Raw genomic sequence first — 23,917 nt, 5'->3', positions numbered from 1 at the left:
TCGGCTGTCCTAAGTTGACCCCAATTCCTAACAATGTAAGCTAATATCTGAGTATGTATATCGGCGGGAAATCAGTTGGAATATTTAATTCATTTCACTAGAACTATTTGCTGGAATTGCGGTCTTAGTTGGACGAATCTTTTATTTATTTATTTGTTGCCTAGTTGAATTATTATTCAGAGAGACCATAATTCAAACATGAAATATGCATGTATTGATTAATAGCTACATATTGCTATGTGCAACCTGTATGCAGCCGAAGTACCAACGAAACAGAGAGGCCTGCAGCACAAAGAGTTTCATTTCAATATCGTCCTTGAACTCAATACCCAAAATGTTGAATATTGCAAGTGTGTGTATTAGAGAGCTGTGTGTGAATTAAACTCGCTTTGTTCTTCAACGAGCAGCTCGAGCAAATTTTGTTGAATCGCTCGGAAGCAATTGTTTATTCGGAGCTCAAAGAAAATGCAAAACTAATAATATATTTAAAAACAATCAGGCCAAAATAAACACAAATGCAACTGACTAACCAGTAAAATAACTGCGTACATAGAGAGTTGTAGGCGGAAACCCGTTAGGGAATAGTTTTGAGTTGGGCTGAACAACTCTTTCCGATGCAAAATTCGAATGTAGACTGGCATTTTGGCATCATACAACCGAAAGTCGGTTCGAGAACTTTATTTTTAAGGAAGGCTGTGAGGTTGTGGTTAGAAGTTTGATTTCTTCTGAGCTATCTTGCCTACACATAAAACATACATCCACACGTGTGTTCTGCCTTCGATGTGGAAGTGCTAGTCTCCTTGAAAGCGTGTGGGAAGACATTCACCAGGACGCACTGTAGGAATTGACAACTGTCACTCAACATAACTTGCATGCTCACAAAGGCAGACATCAGATGAATAACAACAGAATTAATTGCTTAATGCGATGCAACTTCTACCAACACACTCAAATTGTCCTCGTCGAACGTAGCGACGAATGTATACAACAAAAGACGGCCTCGACTCAGGGTGATATGCTTCGCACGGCAGAATTGCATTTGTATACCGGTGCGTATGAGTAATATCCAATTTGACACATAAATATTGAATGAGCCGAGCAGTCCTTCCTTCCCCTAGCAAAGCAATACAGTGCTTTCTTACTTGCATGTATATTTAATAATCAAAAGTTAAATTTATGGAATTCTGATTCAATTTACGCTCCAGCGATTTCTCCGAAGTAAAGTAAATACCCAAACACTTTGCCATGGACAGGTAAGCCCTCGCCTATTTACATGTCCCTACATACGTCAATTAAACAGAGTCTAATATTTAATCTAAGTATCTATCTATTAGCGACTCCTTGGGCTCGTCCAGCAATGTGACAACCTGCTACGACGCAAACACCTTAATTGAATTGGTTTTGATTGCCAATGTTGCACATGCAACAAATAAATGATAAATATTATGCATACTTGCAACGTTTCCGTAATAATTTAGAATTAAAATAAAATTTATTAGCAAATGACAGTTTAAGCTGGCCCAAATAGACACGTCCCTAATTCTACTATAGAAGAGGCGCTCTCCAACCGAAATATCATGCACATCCATGCTGAAGCCATTTTATATTGCGTACACTTTTCCTTCCTGCGTTCGCCTGCCCTTAGTTCAATGAGTGTGAGCGACCTTGTGAAACATTCGATGTTTGATGGCTTTAAAAGCGCTTTAAAGGCGACCACATTGCACGCCATTCCACTTCTTTCTAACGGGAGCATTAATCTGTTTCTTTTCACACTTGAAACTCTCATTAAATCTCAATGGCACCCATCAGCGAAGACCTGAAGAGACCGGTATGGCAGCGCTGCAATACAGAAAAACCAGTGCCAAGCGAAAGTTCTTTACAACATTCACTGCAAAGGCGTTTCCGTACTGGCACTCAACTATGGGCCCCACCCTCCACTCAGGGCCAGCAGCAAGGCCAGCTATTGTGCTAAAGTTGTCTTACCTTTTTAATATTTGTTCAATATCATCAGTTTCAATGGAGTCCATGTGGCAAGAATGATTAAGTGGTCGCTCACACACACATGCAAAGCTCACCCGAAGAGCTCCGACACATACACGTGGTGGGCGGCCAGCAAACTGTGAGCTCCCGTTGTGCCTCAGCTGTCGCTATGTATAATTCGAAAATTGTATCAGATGCCCGAAAGTAAATGTTCAGGTGTTCATCGCTGAGTTAACAGTGCAGTGAAGGCTGCCGCAAAGGATGATATCCTTGACCTCATTTCTGAATTGAATACATCCACTAGCAGTTGCGTAGTCGGCTCCGTGTGGTCACTATACGAAAATGAAGCGTGCTTTTGTACGAGTTACAAATAAAAATAAAGCCACATTCAATTGGATTGCTAAAAGGTCGTATAAACGGATTTAAACAGTTCTTTCTTGTGATCGCCGGAGTTCTTGCCGAGAGTATAACTTCACAGAACTTACTACAAATTACGATCAGTCATCCCTGCTCCTTTATTCGTTGAAAAATGTTGCCTCAGGCCTGTGCTTTGGCTTCAGCATGGACTGTTCGTACAAGTACAGTTATTAATGTGGATAAACTGTTAAGTATTTTGATGCTGAAAGCAAGCAGCAGGTCTCCTTAGTTATCTTCCTAAGAAAAAAGTTATAAGGGCAGCCAAATAGAGGCTTATAAACACTTCTACTCTTGTTATTTCTATCGCTTAAAGCCCGTCTCTTGATACCGTCGCCATATTTTTAACCACAAATGTCCTAGCAAAGACGAAGTGTCATCACCAAAGCCTTCTTATAGTATTGGGGGTGATCATTCATATACGGCAACTCCATTTGCCTGCATTCAAGAGTTTTGTCACCTCAATAACAAACCCCGTAACTTCACAACAGCAAGCGCCACACCTGGCTAAGTAGTTGTAGCAGCCCATCTCTTTGGCTGTCAGCCAGACTGTCTAAATGGCTTCCTTATCATTTGTAGTCAGCAACTCATCGCAAAGTACTTGCAATATGCGCAGCCCAGGCCCGCGATATCAACTGCAATGGCGCGCTCGCAGGGCCTGGCGTCTACTCACAGCCCCTGGCTCCATCCTGCTTCGAGTCGGGCTCACGTGCTGCATCAGCAACTCATCGGCATACGCAAAGTAAATATGTGGCTGCCAGAATTCGCAATTGCTTGGGTTTAACGGGAAGTGTGCTGTGGCGTGAATAGGGAAAGCAGTGAGTGAGTAGGCGACGTGACTGCGCTAAAATCCTGCGAGACAGAGACTAGTGGATAAAATGAAAAGCGATGTATGCAATTGGTTACCCGGCGTTTGCATAACCGAATGGATTTGCATAGCTGCAGCAGCAACCGCACGGGTTAATGTCCTTCCTATATACAAGAGAGGCGAATGGAGGCAGTTGCAAAGCCGCCTCCGTACATACAGGAACACTGGCGGCAAACACATAGTTGGGCAGATTACCATAAACATACATTAATTCTTACAAACATAAAAACCCGCGCATCAGAGTTCTTTAGAAGTAGTGAGTAGTGTATAGTTGCCAGCGGCTGAATGTAAGCAGAAGCAGAAATATTCCCGAAAGGATTAGCCTTAATAAACACTATACTTACTGTACGACAATCATCGTTACTTATTACGCACGACATATTGAGGCCTTTTGTGATTTTGCACTTGATATTGCCCGCTCCATTCACCATTCAACAGACTGATATTAAATTGAAGATTAGCACCTTGGCTATACATATGTATATGCACATTTAGGCAGTCACAAAAATAATTTTGCAAAATTTCGGACCACCCTACGACGAACCATTGCGCCAGAAAAATGTTCAGTCCAAACATGTGTTTCGATCGATACGAAGTTGATGGTTTATTAAAGCCAGCTCTAGCGAGCACATATACATTTTGCATGAATGTATGGATACGTATCATCTTGAGGCACTCCACCGACGTGGTGAATGCAGCGACAAAGTCTATCAATTTCACTTTATTCACAGTTCAGCTTCATTTTGCGAGCTCCTTCAGTCTGCTTTCCTGTGCGCCATCATTTATCATTTAGAACAAAGCACAGTTGCTCTCCAAACCATTTTGAGATGAGGGCTGAGGTGTGTGTGTGCAATGGGTGAAGTGCATCCGCTGAAGGACTACACGCCATAAACTGCAACACAAACTCACAAGCTTATTGAAGGCCACCGACAAACGGTCACATCTGGCGGACTGTCGTCGAGTTTAGTTTGTAACTCAGACTCCACACTGACTTCGCGCAGATTTTGGATGCGCGTGGATGTGAATATGAGCAAATTTAATGAATAGATAATAGAGAACGGAAGTATTCATAGATGCGATTTATACTTGTTCAATTCTTTTACGAGCCCCAAGTAAAGCTTCAAGTGCGTCGCGATTGGATTCAATTTAATTTTGTTATTTTTGGATTCCTGCTTATTCTTATTGATATATTTTACTTTCTTTACAAATAATATTGATGTCTATTTTGTACTCGTATATTTACAGCTGTCTGCAGTTTGGACTGCGGTCCCAACGGCGTCTGTGAGTCGAGCAAGTGCCGCTGTAATCCCGGCTGGACGGGCAACCTCTGCGATCAGCTACCTTGCGATGCCAGATGCTCGGAACACGGACAGTGCAAAAACGGCACCTGCGTGTGCTCGCAGGGCTGGAATGGACGCCACTGCACACTCCGTAAGTATTGAATCCACTTTATAGTGATCCCTATTCGAGTGAATGACCGTATTCGGTGCAACTATTAGCATGGAGGGGTGTGGGTGTGCATTTATTGCGCAATTGCAGAGCTTCAAATGACGACTATAACCAGCCGCACGACTGCAGTTGGACTGCACTCGAGTCTTGTCGAGTCTTGGTGGCGTTGGTGGTGGCGGTGGCGAGTAATGGTTAATTATCGGCGGGAGTTGTCGTTGCGGTCTGCCATTTCCGCTGCTTAAATTGAAAGGAAACAACGAGCGAAATACTATGTGGCATGGCGCACAAACGCCGAGTGCCCGCTATGAAGCCAAGCGTTAATTAACGCCAATTAAGCCAAATTTAGTACAATAAAACGCACCTTGTAGTGCCCCACTCACGGGATATTCGCCGGTTAGCACACACAGCTACGCGTACAAATGCACGCGCCAACGAATGCCAAGGAAGTGGAAAACATTTCCGTTCTATTAATTCTGCGTTTTCATTTGCGGGTGTGAGCGCCTTTGTGTTCGTTAATGTGTGAATGTATTGTGGTGGGACGAAATAACAAAAGGTCTGTAATCATAATCGATGGACCGTAGCACAATGACCCTTACAAAGGATTTTACTGCCCATTTAGTGGCCTTTATCACCAGAAGCGGCAGGCGGAAACGAAGCTTCTGCCATCACACGAAACTGCTGAAGTGCACAGGTAGCCTAGAAGGATGAACGTCTTGAAGTTTTCGATTATTCACAAAAATACACTGCTTAATATTAAAAATTGTCACGGATATTTTCGACTCAGTTCGATGATGTTGTACCACAGTTTAAAGCGGATTTAGCTACTTAATTTACTGCGGATAATTTTAGTTGTTCTGGTCAACTTATTGCTTTTTTTTTCTGAAATAATATCTTGAGAGCGGGATATCTGAAATGGGATAAAATAGAGATGAACGGCATATTTTAGCCTCTAAAGAGTCAGTCTCACTCGCCTGAATGTTAATTTTGAAAGAGTCCATATCTTTGGAATTGAGATTGCGTTACAGTGAATTGGTTATAAGTTTTTAATTTAATTAATTTCTGACAATGAGCAGTATATACATTATATATACAATATATTAAAGATGTTAGATGTTACCTTTGATACTTTATCTCATTCGTATCGCTCTGTTTAGGCAAATGTTAGGATTAAAGTCACTTTTGAGTCCGGAATAAGTCGGTTAGTACGCATAATAAATTCTGCCAGAAATATTTGTTGGTAAAACAGTGAAGAGTCTTCAAAGTGGTAAATTTTTCCCGAAATTGTTAAATGATGCAGAGTTTGATGAATTTGTGTCGGTGCTTGCGAACAGTGCTGAAAGCAGCGAGTACTGCACGTTTTAACGTAGAAACAGTTATCCGTTTCCCTAGGTTTTAGACTTTTCTAGACAGAAATTCATTCAATTACTCGCACTTCCCTTTGTAAAAGTTCTTCGTCAAGTTTTAGGATTTGCAACGCCGTCGGTCACTACTCGGTCAGATTGAGAGCACGTGGTGTATTGGGCGGCGGCTGCGGCTCTTGTGTGGAGCGTATTCGGCGGCTCAACCAACGGTACATCCAAAACAGAATGTCGTAGGCAACAAAGACGGCGATGTACAGGGCGCAGAGCAGCAGAAAGGCAAAAATGCAGTACGTCAACATATCGATGATGGGCGCAGAAACAATCAACTTTCAGCCATCAACAGCCGACGTGAACAGCCGAAATCATAAGTGCACACATATAAGCCTATATGCATGCAGTTAGGCACTTGTGTGAGTAGCCGCGAAACCGCCGCGTTTGCAAAGCACTTAATAACTTCCCGAAAGCTCCCCTGCAACGAAGTTGAATTGCTTCACTCTTTCTATTTTGCTTTCACTTTGACTTTTTCCGAAAAAGTGACAACCGACAGAAAATCACTACATGGCAAGCTCAAAAATTCGTCCGGAAAAAGGTAGGCAAAAACACGGGTTTTATTAATAAATTGATGCGAAAAACACCCATGAACCCACTGAACACCCCCTTTGCCAAACTCAGGAAGAGGTGAGCTGCAGCAATATTTTAGCATTACTAAGGATGCTCTACCTCGGGGCACCACTGCCCGGCATCATACCGACCAAGGCTTCGGCGAATTTGGTGTGCAGCAAACTACAACTTTGATAATTCCGCTGCCTTTGGTGACATCGCTGTTGGCGCAACTTCAAGATGGCGGCCGGCAGCCTTTTTGTCACTATCTAATATCCTGTCGTGACTGGCAAAATGTAAGCAAAAAGCTGGCTCATTCCGAATTCCCTGTTGTTTTCGCTGTTCTTATCTGCGTCGTAAATGTCACTGCGAGCATAAAGTGAAACTCAGCGGAGATACGACAGCACCGCGCGAGGTCGGAAGCTGTTAGCGACAGCTGAGTGGTAAATACCGTTTGTATGTGTGTCTGTGCGCATGTTGTGTGTGTAATATGTATACATTTATTGATCTTAAATTGATTTTGCGTTATTTTGGCCCTAGGTTTCTTTTCTCGAATTCTTTTTCTGCGAAAATTTGAAGCATCTCCCACAATTTCATTAATTTTTCACCCGCCCTCGCCATTTCCAGCTGTGACTCGTCTATTAGCTTTCGCGAAAGGGCTTTAAAGATTTATCACCCATATCAGGCTAATTTTGCAAATACTCAGCGTCTCTGTTGAAATTCACCTATTCCCCTTTGAGAATTCTAGACGTATTTTCACCTCAAAGTATTCACGACACGTTATCGGCCCTGCTGTGTGTAATTTCTTTAACATTCTCTTACGGTAACTGCAATCGCTTTGGCACAGTGGCATCGCCTCCTCTCCCATTTTCCTCTCTTTTGTTTTTTATGTCTCGTTCGACAATATGAAGCATCGCCTTTCTTTAGGTTGCCCGTCGTGCCCTTCTACACTTTTTTGTTTACTCCTTATTTTGTTTCATAAACTTGAATGACACCACTTCGGCGGAAGACTGTGGGAGTCAAGTCGCTGCGGCATTTGACGGAATCGTACAGTGTCTGTATGTCTGCAAAGTTCAAATTCGATTTGAGTTCAGTTTTGGTTGAGGGAGTGAAATTCACGTCAGATATTTTATTGCAAGGCAAATCGCATAGAGGCGAAGAGAGGAGAACAACCGAATGGAGTGGACTGTAATTGACAGTTAAGTGAACTTATTTGCCGAAGAAGAAAACTTTCTGTTATTCAAATAAAATTGGCCTTTCACCGTGCATTTGGAGTGCGCTGTGGGGAAGGATTGTGTAGAAGGGGCCAATGTGGGGGTATGATTGGTAGAGTGTGTGTGAGTGTCGAATGATATTCTATATTTGTTATAAATCAATAAAATGTTGTAAGAAACTATTGTTATGGTTTTGAATACTTCGAAGAATACTCGGAGGTAAACTTAAATGCACTTTTTTGTTGATTCCTTTTCCAGCTGGATGCGAGAACGGCTGCTCGAGGCACGGACAGTGCACGCTGGAAAACGGCGAGTACCGCTGCGACTGCATTGAGGGATGGGCTGGCTCCGACTGCTCCATCGCGCTGGAAATGAATTGCAAGGACAACATAGACAATGACGGCGGTAAGTGAAGCACCTCTAAATATACATATTTATGTAAATAGCAAAGGTAAATTAATAAGTTCACGTGAAGCCCACAAGGCATTTATGTGTCTAATGAAGCCACAAGTGCATGTCAGTCCTGCCATTTCAAATAGCTCAATTAAGCCACAACTTTTGTGTTGAAAACCAGGCGTATAAATATGCATAGTAAGTAATGGAGTTCCGTTGGCTAACAGAGGGTAAGGGGAACCGGACATGTGCCCAATTCGCCTCACTCACAGGTAAATGGCGAATTGCAGCAATAAAATATCGAATTATACCATGTATGTAAAAGGAAGCGATCGAACAATTGGAGGTCATGAGCGCTTCTAGCTTATACTAACAGACTACTGTACATACATACATTTGTACATATGAATATTAATATCCCCGTTCATTTGAATTTCCCACCTGCCTTGGCAGTACTGGATGCATTATGCTGAACACCTGGAAATGAAATGGACCATCTTTTCAGTACCACTTGTCGGACAATTGAAACAGACGCTTCACTTTCCCTTAAAAATTAACAGGAATAAGCTTTGGACGAGAAATAAACGGGCGTGTAATGCGTAAAACACGCTGGTACGTTACCGTTATCAACACCTAAAAGCCATAGCGTTAACCTTCCTACTGAGAAGAAACTGTTGTTCATAGAGATTATAAATATTATCGGTTTGTGTGATAATACTGGTGAATACTTTCTAAAAGAACATTAAGATCACAGCACTCGCCTATTTATGCTTTGGCACGAAACCCCTCATTGCTCCATTTGCGTTAAGACTGGATCAAACATCCTTGAAAGCCTCAATGAGACATATGTGTTTTTCCACCGGAAGTGCACTTCCGCTACTAATCCAATTGAAGAAGAAACAGTTCGTGCAACTCTTGCCTAACAATAAGGAAGGTGACAATTGAAACAAAATGCTCACATACTCGCAATCATCAGGATAAATACACGTATGCGGAGTAAATCTGCATCAGGGCTTATGTTTGCTTCCTCGGATTGTCAATGCAGTTTGATTATAAACAATTCGTTTAGTTCAACAACAACAGCAACAACCATCCACAAAGGTAAAAGAAGCTGTTAGAGAGCGAGAGCAATGTTGTAAGGGGAAGGAAGGAAGTGCGCCTGAAGTGTCATAGAACATTACGAGCCCCACCTTTGAAGGCGACCGACTGCTGAATGCGCAAACCAGCGAGCGCGGCAGCACAGCAGAAAAGGAGGAAATAAACGGATATTGAAATCAACTTAAAAGCGTACAGCTACTTAGCATTTACATTTTGTTGCTGCTTTCATGTTCCTTCCATGTCGTCACTCTTGCCGACTGTCGCAGCGCGAATGAGTGACTGGATGGGTCGATGGGCAGATGAACGAGCAGGAGAAGGAGTTGAGGACAGAGCAGAGGAATAGAAAATATATAAATATAAAATGGAAAGGATGAAAAATGAAACGACAAAACGAAACAGCTCGAGCGCCACTCGACAGTGTTTCAATATTTGTACCACTAGAAGGCCTGGAGTGCGCACTCTTCAAGAAAAATGAAATCGAGAAGAAAGCACGAGACATTATCAGGCACCGTGAAGCACTCCAGCCGAAAGCAGGTCTGCCGACCGGAGCGTTTCCCGGCGCAAGATAAGCAGATTGAAGATTGTTTGGCTGGGCGTACGCCGAATGTAGATATGTCAGCGCTGATTGCCACAATACTTGTACGACAATGGAAGTAAGTAATGGACGTAAACACTCATTTGTTTATGATTTTAAGAGGCGTACACAATGGTCTGGAAAGGGTTGAGCTGGCGTGTTAAAAATTGGTTCGCATGCCACAAAACCAGAGCTGCTGGGCAAATAAGCATCCGAGGGCTTATGCTAATTTGCAGTCTTGCTTGTATGGATGAGATGAAATATTGCTGCGGCAGCCGACGCCTAAAAGTACGGCTCATTAGTCCCTATTAATGCGTTTCCAGTTGCCCTCCTTTATCCGCTACCGTTACAGCTGCGGCAGCCATTGGTGCGAGTGTCAATCAAGCTGATTGATCGGCACTTCCGCTTTGCTCGTTACTCTTGCCATCTCTTCGCAGCTCTTGCTCATTGCTGTTGATTTATCTCGTTGCAGATGGTATGACTGATTGTTCGGACAGCGAGTGCTGCTCGCATCCCGCCTGTGCGGAGCACATCATGTGCCTCTCCTCCAACGACCCTGTAGAGGTGCTGCTGCGCAAGCAACCACCCTCTGTCACCGCGTCCTTCTATCAACGAGTCAAGTTTCTGATTGAGGAGAACTCGGTGCAGTCCTACGCCCACATGGACGAATACAGCGAAAAGTGAGTACTACAGTTTACACACACATACACACGATCCCAATATCCAAATATCTAGCCTCTAGAGCTTTTACTCGCTTGAGAACGTCTTAGGCAGGGCCTCATTCAAAATAAATAATAAGCCTAAATTTTCTCATTATAAATAACATTGCAACATATGTATGTTAAAAACCGTTATATTATAGAGAATTGCAATCAGAGGCCTAGAAATATTATAGCCATTAAGTTGCGAATATTAAGCATTTGCGTATAAAATAAGGACCTAGGTGCAAGGAAGAGAAAAAGCTCAAATCGAATTCGAAAGAATGAAAATTACATATTTCTATTTGAATTACATGTTCTGTATCAGTATTGGTTTTACTTGTTTTGATTATCAGTCAAGTAAGTTTTGATTCTGCGAAGTGGCCTTGAGATTATGCTTTGAAAAGTAATTAAAAAGGCTGTTTTGCAAATATTTTCCGTTTTATTTGAAACACATTTAATTAAAAAATATTCAAAACCCCAGATCACATCCTCCAAATCCTCCACCAACTCCCCTCAATGAGTCTATCATTTTATGCGTTGGAAATATGAAAAAATGGAAAGATATTTTCGTCCAAAATGGTTTTCGTTATTATCCAGTGAAAGCGAGTGTTTCTGTTCCTTTCATAAGCGTGTTCTTTTGACTTTTGCTTTTCTCTAATTTGATATTATCAGTTGGTTCGTTTGAACTGTTTGGTTGCTTGTTCTTTCGTTTTGATATTAATATCGAAAAGCTACATGTTTCAAAAATTAAAACAATCAATGTAATAACAGTAACTGTAAGCTTTTATTTGAGCTTTTTCTTTTCTTGCCTAACGTAGGGTTACCGATTTCAAACACGAATAGTTTTTTCGAACTTAATTTTGTGTAGCCTTTATTTCGTTTCTTATTTAGTTATTATCTATTATCTTTTGTGTTTTTAATTCATAAAAGGAAAAATGAAAATAAATCCAAAGCGAAATAATGATAGCACTTCATTGAGTATGTGTGTTGTCTAGTGTTTAACCTCCTTGTGTTCGTCTTACCCTGTAAAACGTCTCGAAAACATAACCTCATAACGAAAAAAATACAAATAAAAAGCAAAAAGCAATAGAATAACCGCTCGGGCAAAATGGGTCTTATGGTGTCTTTTAGGTCAAAACAAACAAATATACGAAAATTCTGAACCATAAACTGATATGTGATATATGAAAATATGTAAGTACAGTTCTCTTAGCGTGACCACTGCAGAATCTCCGCTGGTCAAATGAACGTGGGCTCGTTTTAAGACACTGCCAAACGGATTATGAGAAAACTATCGGCTGGTTGTTAGCAGACCACTGATTTAAGTTTGTATGTAAGCTTCGTTTTAGATTGCTAACGGAGATTCAGCAATGGAGAATGGATGTAAGGAAGCGTAATATTTGAGTTGATTGAAATTGTATTGATGAATGCAAACATTTGTAAAATTCGAACTTTGTCGTTGTCGTTTGTTAATATTATTTAAAATGTTCATTCTTAAGTATTTTCCTTTTCAAAACATTTTATTAGGTCTGCTACGAGTAAAATTATATCCACCAAGCAGATCTCAAACGTGCGGAAAGATGCCTTTACAAGGTTTAGCGCCTTTGCCCACACATTGTTTTCTATGTTGAAAGGGTGCCTCCAGTTGAAAATTATTAACAAAAAATGATAAATGAAGTCGTTTAAACTCGAGATAAGAGTCACAGCCATATTCGCACATTTTCGTGCGAACGTTCCTTCATAGGGCTCTTGTAACATACAGGTGATTCAAGGTATCAAAGGCCCCTGTCGAGCGCAGGTAAAAAGAAGTTGTAAATTAAATCGAAACGACTGATCCTTTTAATACTTTTACGAATCCATAATACAAAAGTGTTAGCTCTTTAAATATCTGTACGACTTCAACTGAACCTTGTAATTGGAGTAGAGTATAAGTAAGTTCAGTTGTTTTAATTTCAACGCAACTGTATTGTAGGTGCATCTGGAGTTCCTTGTTATACTAAATCTGCGCAAAAGATTACAGGGTTTCCATATGTAAACGATATACCTGGATTCATGTTTACCTCTCAATTTCATTCATCTGGCGCACGTGTTTCGAGTAATCGGAACGATTTGAGAAAAGTGTTTTTAACGAAGTCTCTTCATACTTTTTCTGCGAATATCTGTTTTTGCAAACCGCATTAAAAACTTGTTGCATAGCTGCGGCGAACAAACTGCGAAATGATATTATCCAAATTCGAGAAAAGAAGTAGGCAATTTAATTTTCTTTTGCTTTTTTCTTCCGTTCGAATGTTTTGTGTTGTTACTCTTAATTAAAAACTTATTTTATTACTTTTCTCTTGACAACCAGTCACAAATCTAGATTTCCATGCATTTATGTATTGCTAATTCTTCATTTATACTCTTATGTTTCCTAAGTATCTCAAGGGGTCCGAAAATATTGTATTAAAGGGCTACATAAAGCTCGGCCTGATTTTGTAAAAGTGTACTTTTTTGTTGTTGTTTCTTTCGTTTTGACTTCTTTTTCATATAACCTGAATATAAATGTGGTACATACAAACATATTTCCTATACCTGTAAGCTATTTAAGTACGAAAATCCGATTGTAAATCACTAGGATGGCGTGTGTTTGCGAGAGAAACCAGCAAACGGCATTTGAAATCCAGTAAAGCCGGCACTCAGTCCACGACTAAAAATTAACGCAAATCGCCATATCGAACTGTCAGCTGGAAATCGGAGAGTGGACACACAAAATGAAAATGCAAATATTTGTCCATTTGAAGATTTATAGCGGCTTTGAAGTGCAATTACGCCATTTTAGAACAGCATACATTTGCTTTGGTTTGGTTATCGATTTTCATTTTAATTTTGATTTCGATTTCGTGTTTTATTTCACGTTTTATGCTCCTGTATGTTTACAGTTATTATATCGCTTCTGTTCGTATTCGTTCTTCAAATGTGCGTGTCCAAGTGATAAGTTGTTCTGTTTGGTTCAGTGTTTCCGTTTAGTTCCTATTATACAACTATTAACATATTACTAACCAGTCAATTAGGTATTGAAAGCCCTGCTGGCCGAGAAGTCGTCCAGGCGTCACGGCCGGGGCGGAGGAATCGGGTGCCAATGCGACAGTCTGTCAGTGTCCTTGTGTGTATTTGTCAAATGTACATTTTCAGTTGAACGTTTCGTTTCCTTTCGTTTCTTTGAAAGTATTTGAGTATTTTGAAGTTTATGTTTTTGTTTCGATATTTGTTGGATTGCCCGGAAACTCATGGAGTTTTCAGCAGTTTGCTGTATGGGCCTCTAGACTGTGTAGGGAACTGAAGAAAATAATATTACAAAAACAATAAAAAAAGCAAAAAAAATTAATATAACAAATATCTATATTTTGTCTCTTTGTCTCTTTTTTGTTTTCGATTTGTGTCCTGTCTTTTATTGTGTACATGTCTGTGTACCCTTTGTCGCTTTACGGCTGCCCGGCACAAAACGTAAATTCATGAAATCAAAATATCTAAACATACGATAATTAAAATACAATCAAATATCGACAAATAAAATAAAATGAAAATGAAAAATCGCTGCCGAAAAATCAAAACACTTCAATCGTGAATTATGAAAATTCCAACATACAGTCTCTTCTGGAACTCGTTCACACCTTGGTAAGTTGACAAACACGGATGCGCTCCTAGGGAAGTAGGCACAGATAACAAAACTCACACAGATATTTCAAGAACCGACAACAACACTTTTTATTTTCATCCATTGAGTTTAATTCCTTCGAAGACTAAAGCAAAAACAAAACCTAAGCTTCCTCAGAATTAAATTTTCGCGGCTCGCTCGCCCACAGCCGAAGCTGAAGTCACTCGTATTCGGTACTGATTCGGCCGAGTTTTTCGAAATTCAAACTCAATGATCACTTTTGATTTTGCCGGAAGCAGAGCAAACTCCTTGCAAAAAAAAGAAGAAAAACGGAGTCACAGACAAACAGAAATAAACAAACAGAAAAAATGAAAACCAGTAACTGTAAATATGGCTTTGTTTTAGTTTTACCTCTATGTATGTGTGTAATTCGCGGTCGAATGCATTTTTATACATAAATTATGCAAATAAATGGGATTTCTACTATAACTTATTATTATTGTAACTGTTATGAATATCGATTACAGTTGTTTGTTGTATGTGTACGTGTCTATGTGTATTCCGTTAATTCAGTTCCGTTGATTTTTTCATTTGTTTTGTAATCTCATCGAGTTTCACTAACATCGACTAATCACATTTTCCAATTAATCATTCAGCCAATCGGCCGCCATATGATTTTGTTTTTGATCCCCAGTTTTTTCGTTTTGCTGTTTCACCCATAGTACCATATATACATACGTACATGAATAGTTTGTTTTTCTTTTTTGTTGTCCAATTCATTCACTCATTTTGCCTGAAATGTACATAATTATTTTGATATCAACTAGACAACAACAAAAAAGTTCACGATAATTATTCCGCTCATTTTTTGACTCATTTCGTACTGTTTTTGCTATGTTCTACATTATACTTAGTGAAACCCGCTCGCCCCGTCCTTTATTGCATTGAACGTAGAGAATTGTGACATTTTCAGAGAGTTCGACTCATAAACGTTTTTCAGTTTTCAATAGATTCACTTCAACGACTTTCGTTTACATATATTTACACATGATTTTTGTGCTTTTTATCGCATTGAAGAGTGAAATCACCATGAAATTTGTCATTTCGTTTTGTTTCAAACTCTTGAGTGCCGAATTAGTACACTTTTTAGTGAGCGCTCTACAGAATATTTACATGGAATATTTAAGGAGAAAAACAACAACGCAACTGAGAGTCAGGCTCTAACTACCTACGACAGAGAACGAAGAAAAGTGAAAACAAACTATCCACAGCCCTTATATGTGCTCCCAGCCCAAATCAGAAACGAACATCCTTACATGTTAAATAAAATACATAAGCCATAAAACAGAAATAAAATAGAATAAAAAAAAAAAAAAAACATTTTCTGCAACAATAATGTGTTGAGAAGATGAAACTGATGATCAAACTATAAAAATGCCAAACCTTCCAACTTTCCCAATTGTCTGCGTCTTGAAATCATTTGTTTATCACTACCACCCCCACATGTACACAGACACGCCATGCAACCCCAACCACATCCACCTTCCCCACACACAAGCGTAGTCGCTTCTCCAGTTACTACACATTAACAAAATCAAAATCAAAAACCAAAAACAAAAAACAATCAAAAACCGAACACTGCATAGTTTTAAAGGATTTTGCGTTCTTTTTAATTTCCATTTTCGAAATATTATTTTCCAGTATCTTTACATTTTTCGAAAAATCTAAATAAAAAGTTAACCTAAAAATAGGGCTTGCGATAAGTTTCATGTTGCCTATCAGATTAGACAGAGAGTAATTTCGAAAATATAAGAGAGTAGCGGATGAGTAAAAGCGCTAACACATATTTGAAATTAAATTCTAGTTTCTGTATTTATTCGGTTTATTGAAGAGGTTAAAAATAGTGAAAGGTTTGCTAAAGTACAACATTATCATACTTCTATTAAATAATAATAATATATACATTGAATATAACTGTTTATTACTATATACATATAGGTATAAATGATTTCGAATATTTAGAGTTTTCTGTCTTAAAAAAAGCCAAGGTAACACTGCTCAACAACAACGCTGAGTTACTTTCTAAGCTGCACTTATTAAAGTAAGCGCTATCAGACCCTTACCATCTTCCAATCCGATATCGGAGCTTGCTCTGAGGCATGAAATATGAACCGTAAGCGGCCGCAACTACACTCATTTCCATTAGTAATCAAATGGCCAAGCAGCAGATTCCATTACGCGGCTCCCTGCTAAATAACTGGTAATCCGTTGCTTTGCGAAAACAAATAAATCTATACGAATGCAAATTCGCCAGCTGCATAATGCATGGACATAATAAATTGCTAGCACTTTTCAGCTTAGCGGCGGAAACGAGCGTTTGAAAGCCATTTGGGACAATGAGAAAGTTTATATATTTTTATGCAGTGCAAAGTGCCAAATCATCACTATAAAAGTGCATAATTCCGGCACTTGCCGCTGCACCCACCCCACACCTTCGCACTGCGTCGCTATAAAGGCCCACCACGGCGTATACGTAACAAATGTCACGCCAAACTGCCACACATCCATAGTTGCTTAGTAAAGTGTAGATTAGGCGCCGAGGCGGACACCCCACTCACCCATTGGCATAAACACGCAAATAAACAAAACGATCCAACAATAACAAAATAACGACGCAACTGACGTTGCAGCAGTGAGTGCGTGTGTCTGCGTGCCGCGGCAGGCTTCCAGTTCTACATTTACTTGCAGCCGTACAAAAAAAATAATATGTAAATGTTAATACCAACTACAAAAAAGAAACTTGTTACGCCAACAACAAAAGGTCCTTCGAGTGCTAATGAAAATGGAAATGAAAGTGTAAATAGAAACAGAAACAGAAAACGAAGTAAAAACGGCGCTGGTATGCTCGCGTGCATGGACATAAAATTTAAATAATTGCAAAGCAGATTAAAAGCGAATCAAGTAGCCTTTGGCGGTGTGAGAGAGCGCGTCGGTGATCTACTCGGTCGTGTGCACATGTGTATGCTGCGCACAGCCATGCCACCAAGCTGGCGGCTAGTGCATTTCCGTCGCGTTCGCACGGCACTTACGGGCAGACAGCACACAAGCTGCTCCGCCGCAGAGGTCGTCCAGATACACACACTAATGCGAATTATATTTTGCTATCGCTTTGCTCGTCGCTATCAACCTCAAGCTGGCGCGCACATATTCAATGCGCGCAAACGCACCAACAACATTAGCGGTGTGTGGGCGGCTTAATGCAGCGCTGCAGCTAAGAGTGCAAATAAAATATTGCAATTTATTCGTTATCGTGCGCAACTGACACAATAAAATGCAATTTTCCCACATTCACGCCCTACTCCCCGCTCCTCCAGCACACTCTCCTCGCCGCTGCAGACTGCGGTGTAGTCAGGCGATGCCGCAGCGCTGCCATATCGATTGTACTTAGGTTGAATGAACATGCAGCACATGAGGAAACAGACAAATAACGGCAAAAAGCTCAATTGCACAGACACAAACCGTTATTATTATTACTATTTTTGCCGCCATTATGATAACGGACGAATCCGAATTGTGTTATTGCATGTGTGCGACCACGCACGCAAGTACACCGATAAAACAGCATATTCTTCGCCTGAGTTGAGCCACAAAATATTGCTAATTCCGCATCATGACTAAATGCCTTTTCTTATTTTTCCGATTCTAAAGAGGTCACGTGACTGAATTTCTATTTAAATCAGATTTTATTTCCTGTTCCGTGAATGAAGCATTCTAACCTAAAGCTGGAAGAACCAGTTCTCTGAATGCGCTTCGTTGACGACTGAAAGAGAAAGTTGAGCATTGCTTTAAACGACCTGATGGGAAGACTAAAGTGTCCAGAATAAAATTTGGACAATTCGTTCTTGCAGCAGACGAGCCGACGGCAAAATGAGCTTCTGCATAAAAATGTTGGTTCACAGCTTTTCTACCTGTGCTACATTTACGCTCACCATACTATATATTGAACATAAATTTAAACTTTCGTTTCCAATTTCGCTCCGTGTATTTCGTTGTTGCTGATTCACGTTGCTTTTATGCACGTCTGGTGGCTTTTGAATACTCGATTTATTTGTAGGGATTCGCAAGTAGACACACAACTGCGCCGCATCATGGCCACTGTAAATTATCGAAATAAAAATGAATGACTTTTAAAGCAGTGGCACACGAATTTGTGGCAAGTGTGCACGGCAGTGGCTCAGCAGTTAGCATTCGGAGTTTTAGCGGCAGCTTTATCACATAATTTTCAGCTCACATTACTGCGCCACCCTTAATCCATTTCAAAGATGATAATCTCTGTCGATTTTACTGCGCATTCCAAATGACAAACACGCCAGCCCAGCTGCGCCTGTGTGCGACGTGGCGTATGAGTGACATATTTTTAGCTGCCGAAACTCAGCCCTCATGGAAGTGTACACCAACTAATTGTGGACATGTAGAGTTGTTGTTATTTCAAAAAACTGTTATAAGCCACCTTATCACTAAGTGACCCTTATTTATGCCCATTCTCCTTGGTGCCTGTTCTGATGTAAGGAGATGGCTAAAGAGCCCTGGTGTATGCAGATTTATTGGCAGCCAATCACTAAATCGAAATCAAATGATGACGTGCTTTCAGTCGCCACTCCACTCACCACAAAGCCTTTGAAAAGCAGGTAAAAGCCTTTGGAGAACGCCCGCGGCGTAGGCAAATGACTATAAATAAACACAAAGGGCCAAACGAAATCAAACAATAACAACAAAACATACAAATACCAAGCACACTTTCAAGGAAACAGCGAACTGCGAAAATAGCGAAAGCAACAACAGTACCAAAAGCAGCGGTGAATGAGCCAAAAGTGTTTTCTAGTTACTTTGAGTTCCTTTCAGTCAGAATGAAACTTATTTGTGTCGCAAACTAAACTGTTTCCTGCTGTTCCGCCATGCGTCCTGCCGCCGCCCGCGCCCAAACGGCGGACGCAGTGGCTGATTACCTGCCATTTGCTGGCGGCAGCAGCACGCGAGCGCCCTCTCCGCTCCCCGGCTAAACCTAATTCTGTTTGCATTCATTATTGTGCTTTCGCACAGATTTTCTCCGCGCCCGGCCTCTCCTTCCGACGGAAGCGAGTGCGGCTGCCGCTGCCGCTGCAGGAGACCCGCCCACCCCATTACTTCGACTTATTGTCACTCAAGTGTTCTATCGCAACAACAACAATTACTTAAACAATAGCTAAAAAGTAGCGGAGCAGCGAGCAACAAAGGCCGAAGAAGTGGCTTTATAAGACGGCGCAGAACGGCGGTGCATAATAGAAATGAACAATGTGGAAATTGTAAATTGCGGAGAATGGAAAAAACAAAACAATGAGGAGCAAAACTATAACAAAGCAAAGTCGGCTCTTACCTCTCCCCCTCTTGCCGCTGCACCAGCGAGCGACTCCACTGAACTCCACTTCGCTGGCGAATAGTGGCGGGAAAATCTTACTTCCTGTTTTTCATCAATTCTATTATTTTTGCAAAGTGAGCGAACATGAATGCAAAGAAAGCCAAAACGAAAAACGTCAAGAGAGTTAACAAAACACAGGGCCGTTGGAAAGAAAGCAGCAAACGCCCACATCCACGCAAGCGGGACGTTGTCGAGGCAGTTCATTGTTCCGAAAACGGTAACAAAACGAAAGTTATTTGTGCTCATCCTCACCGCCTGCAGCCCGCTCACAGCCCGGGCACGGCGATGTGAATGCACTTTTGTTGCAAGAACTAGGTGAAGTGTTGAAGAAAACAATATCCTCGCCCCCTCGGCGGTGCGCTGCAATAATGAGTTGGCTGCGGTGGTGGCTGATTATCTCAGCCTGTAATCGAAATTATTCAGCGCGCAGTCGAAGATTCTCAAAAACATGTGCAATCGCGTGGGAGGTGACGCCATGGACCCAGACGCGGGTGGCGAAGTAGAGCGGAATGCGCACGGCTGAGGAGCAACAAGCGCTGGAAAATTCAATGCATAAATAATGGAAAATTTAAATGCAGTCTAAAATTTCGTGCGCGGCAACAACATTTTGCATAAAAGTAATCAAAAATATTTTAGTTTGCTTTCTAGTTGGACTTCACTCACGCGGCGGATGCGTGCCATGTCGCTTGGCGACTGCGGAAGATGAAGCTACGCCGTTGTCATGCTACAGTTATGAAAGTGGCAATATTTATGAACTGGTTTGTGAAATGAAATTCTAACTGTATATTGAATAAGAGATTGCAAGTAGATTTAGCATTCGTTAATTCCGGAATAAATAATTCCAAGTGGCGGCTCACTAAGCTCTTTATATGAGCACTGGAAAATATATATTTCAACCTGTTAAAGGAGTATAACGTAATATGCCATTATTATCCAAAAATCCAGTTGTCGGATTTAAAATGTGAATACATGCCCCAAACAAGGCACTCATTTATGAGAAAGCAATGTCGATATTTAGGGTCTCCACAGAAGTGTGGGTGCCCATTTTATGTCTAAGGAGGTAATACAACAACCACAAGTAACGCTTAAATGAACTACTTGCAGCTATTTCGGAGGTGAAGCCTAAGCATTTTGTTCTGTTTCGGCGACCCTGTTCATTAAGATTCTCTTGCGATGCGCTTATAGCCGCACATAATTTGCGCCAGTGTTTGCTTATCGCTCAGCAATTTTCTTCTTTCAATTAACACTTCCACATCAAAGTTTTAATGAGTTTCCATTAAACGTGAAATTGCCATGTTTTACATAATTGTGTTTCTCCTAAAACATAAAGTGTTTTAATCGCATTTTAATACGCAACTGGCGCAATCAGTCGCCGCCCACCCCGCGCACAAATAAACAATTTCGCTTCGATTGTTGCCAGGCGTCGGCACGAGGTTGCCAACAGTGCTGCCCGGCAACAATCAACATAAATGTGAGAGTAATAAACAACTTGTTATTTTGGCTTACATTGCATAACATTGGCTCGCATTGGATCGCTTACGCCGAAATTACACCCATCCAGCAACAACAGCAGCAGCAGGGGCGCCACAGCCCAGCTGCGAGCCTCGCCCATGAGGCCGTGAAGCCGTGAGGCTATCAATTTGCGCCGAAAGCATTCAGCCGAATTCTCTTTTATTGCCATCCCGTCCCTTAACCCTTGCAAAGGCATTCGACCTTTGCGCAGCACAATTTCGATCTAATGTATGTATGTGTGTGTGTGAGGGTTGTTTGATGAATATATTCCGCTGTAATTCTATCATTCAAAAGCAGCTAAACCTTAACGGCGCTTCTCCAATAAACATCCAGTAATTAATTGCGGACCCGTTGGCTGATTCGGTAGCTTAGGGGAACTGCTAGTGCCTGTGGAAAGCACGAGGCATGACCTTGAAGCGCCCCAAATGTAGCTGTCTTCCAACAAATGGAAATTGCTATCAAATTTGTATTGTGATAAATATTTTATTGGCGGCAATATGTGGCATTACAACTTTCCAGCAACAATCCGACCTTCGTTCGTATGCAAATGAGGGAATTACGGCCCGAGCTTGCCGGCTTCAACACATGCTTGCAGAGAAATGCAAAGCTTTAAGCAGAAAAGCCATTAAATTGAATTCTGAGGTGTCAGCTGTCACTGTCGTTGTCCCTGTTGGTGGAAGCTCACATTAATGGAATTTTCTGCATTGCCCTGCCGCTTTTCTATTCCGCCTAAGCGGCCCGCACACACACACACACACACACACATATGTACGCATTCTCCCTCCTGTGGCGTTTTTTGTGCGATTTCAGCTTTTGCTTGTCGGAATTTAAAATGAATTGTGTCAAACGCTGAAAAAATGTGTCTACATGCCGCAAATAGTTTTTTAGCCCCACAATGCACACACACAAACACATACACAGACTAATGCAGTTGGAACAAGTCTTGGGGCGGAAGGTGGAGGCCCTAGCAGGCGCGAGGCGGCTGAGCATTCCGTCCACTGAAATGGCTGGCAGCCAACGAACGGAGCAAAATGCCGAAAGCAGCAGTAAACAGCAGAGCTCCTCTCGCGCGCCTCTAAGCACCTTATCTGCGCGTCCCTTCGTTAGGCGCAGACTTATTTTTCCGCTTGCAGTTTTCCGCTTTCTGGTGACGCTCGAAATAAAAAAGCCAACTTATGTTAGTTTATCATGATTTTTCGTGGAATTTGTACCATGTAATTCCTGACACAAACAATTTTCCGCGCGCCTACCCCAACCCGTTGCATGGTGTCGAGCGGCGAGTGTAGCTCGGCAGGTTGCAACTCTGCCGTCCTCAGCACATTTTCAGCCTGTCTCTCGCGGTCTTCCATTCCGCGTGTGCACTTAGACAACAGCCACGGCGAGCTCAGCTCAGCCATTGTCCTAAGCGCTGCACTGCCTCCTTCAACACCGACAAGCTCACATGCCGCATGAACACTGGTGTGTTTGTGTAGCGTCACTTGCAAACGATATGTGGCAGGATGTAGCATGTAGCTGGCCGGAGGAGCGCAAGGTAGAGCGAAATGCAACAAATTTCATGCTTTTTACTCTCATTTGTTTTTGTATTGTGTTTTTCATTTATGTGCCATACTTTAGTGCGCCACAAAACAAATCAACAGCAACAATCGCGCAGAGTGGTTAGCAACGAGCAAAACTCGGCTGATTCTTTCCACGAATTGCAATTGGGCGCTGCGCCTCGTGTGAGTCAGTGGTGCGGCTTCGCTGGCAGGCCAGTCGGCGGTGAAATGGGTGTGTCGTGACAGGCGGAATGTTGCTCTGTATCAGCTATTTTCTTGCGCCATTTGCCGCGCACGAGTCCTTATCTTCTTGCCACACTGACGTGGCTGGCTACCAACGGGCCCCTCGCATGCACGCCATGTCTGCTTAGACGCGTTTGTGTGGGTGAGCGCCGTGCGGGTAGCATTTTTTATGGACACATGTACTTGCAGCGCTCAATTGCCCATCGACTGTATAACTTTGTGGGCTTTTGTGGTTTTATGATTTGCGGAAACGCTTATGCGATGTCGGTGTGTCAGCGCTAAATTGCCATCGAAGAGATAACTTTGAAGTGTTCGGCAGGCAAAATGTGAAACGCGACGCGGCGCAATGAGGCAACACGGCCGCCTCGCTCCGCTAGCAATTTCCCAAAGTGTTATGAACTAGGAAGGGTGTACAACGGCAATTTCGGGTCAACTTTTAGATACTTAGAGCGCCACATTATCTATCTAAACATTTATCAAAGGACCCGGAAAACAAAGAAATATAGAAGAGTTGCAAAATGTTTCGTGCACTTTTCTACGCTCCGCTTCATTTAGTTGTTGCTTTAAATGTTTGCTTTTTTCCTTTTGCTTTTTCGCTGCCTTCAGGAAGCGAAAAAAGGCTTTGTCCATTTTCAATTCGTGCAACCGACATAATTACTTGTGACAGCCTACAAATGTACTTCCATCAAATTGCCGCCGCCTACCTCTCCCTCGCCCCGCGCTGCGCGTTCCTGCTCGAATGTCTTTTTATTTTATTGTGCAACTTACAATTAAAATAATTAACTTTAAATGCTACAAAAAGGTTGCACAAGCAACGACGCAAGCGGGTCTGCCATGGAAAAGACGTCGACATGGCTGCCGAACAATTTCCGGAAGTTGAGCAAAC

At 41.7% G+C, this 23,917-nt stretch overlaps 1 protein-coding gene and 2 long non-coding RNA genes across 7 annotated transcripts in view; 1 reads left to right on the top strand and 2 right to left on the bottom strand.

Moving 5' to 3' along the window:
* Positions 1-23,917, top strand: part of LOC105228289 (teneurin-a) — a 221,412-nt gene that overhangs the window by 161,954 nt on the left and 35,541 nt on the right. For 3 of the 5 annotated variants that reach the window (XM_049455388.1, XM_049455390.1, XM_049455389.1), the window contains 4 exons: positions 4,508-4,693; positions 8,145-8,291; positions 10,424-10,631; positions 14,280-14,306. In XM_049455388.1, the coding sequence (XP_049311345.1) occupies positions 4,508-4,693; positions 8,145-8,291; positions 10,424-10,631; positions 14,280-14,306 (568 nt within the window). The remainder of the gene's footprint in view (positions 1-4,507; positions 4,694-8,144; positions 8,292-10,423; positions 10,632-14,279; positions 14,307-23,917) is intronic. The other 2 variants (XM_011208067.3, XM_019991022.3) reach the window with 1 other exon arrangement.
* Positions 2-4,500, bottom strand: LOC105228287 (uncharacterized). Its single transcript, XR_007422644.1, has 2 exons — positions 3,607-4,500; positions 2-3,543 (listed from the first exon to the last, which is right to left on the bottom strand). It is a non-coding gene; the product is annotated as an uncharacterized LOC105228287 (long non-coding RNA).
* LOC105228288 (uncharacterized) lies at positions 5,683-8,113 on the bottom strand. Its single transcript, XR_007422645.1, has 2 exons — positions 5,829-8,113; positions 5,683-5,770 (listed from the first exon to the last, which is right to left on the bottom strand). It is a non-coding gene; the product is annotated as an uncharacterized LOC105228288 (long non-coding RNA).

The sequence above is a fragment of the Bactrocera dorsalis genome, chromosome 4, assembly GCF_023373825.1.
Source record: "Bactrocera dorsalis isolate Fly_Bdor chromosome 4, ASM2337382v1, whole genome shotgun sequence".
Classification (NCBI taxonomy): domain Eukaryota; kingdom Metazoa; phylum Arthropoda; class Insecta; order Diptera; family Tephritidae; genus Bactrocera; species Bactrocera dorsalis.
This window is presented reverse-complemented; position numbering and strand designations above follow the sequence as displayed.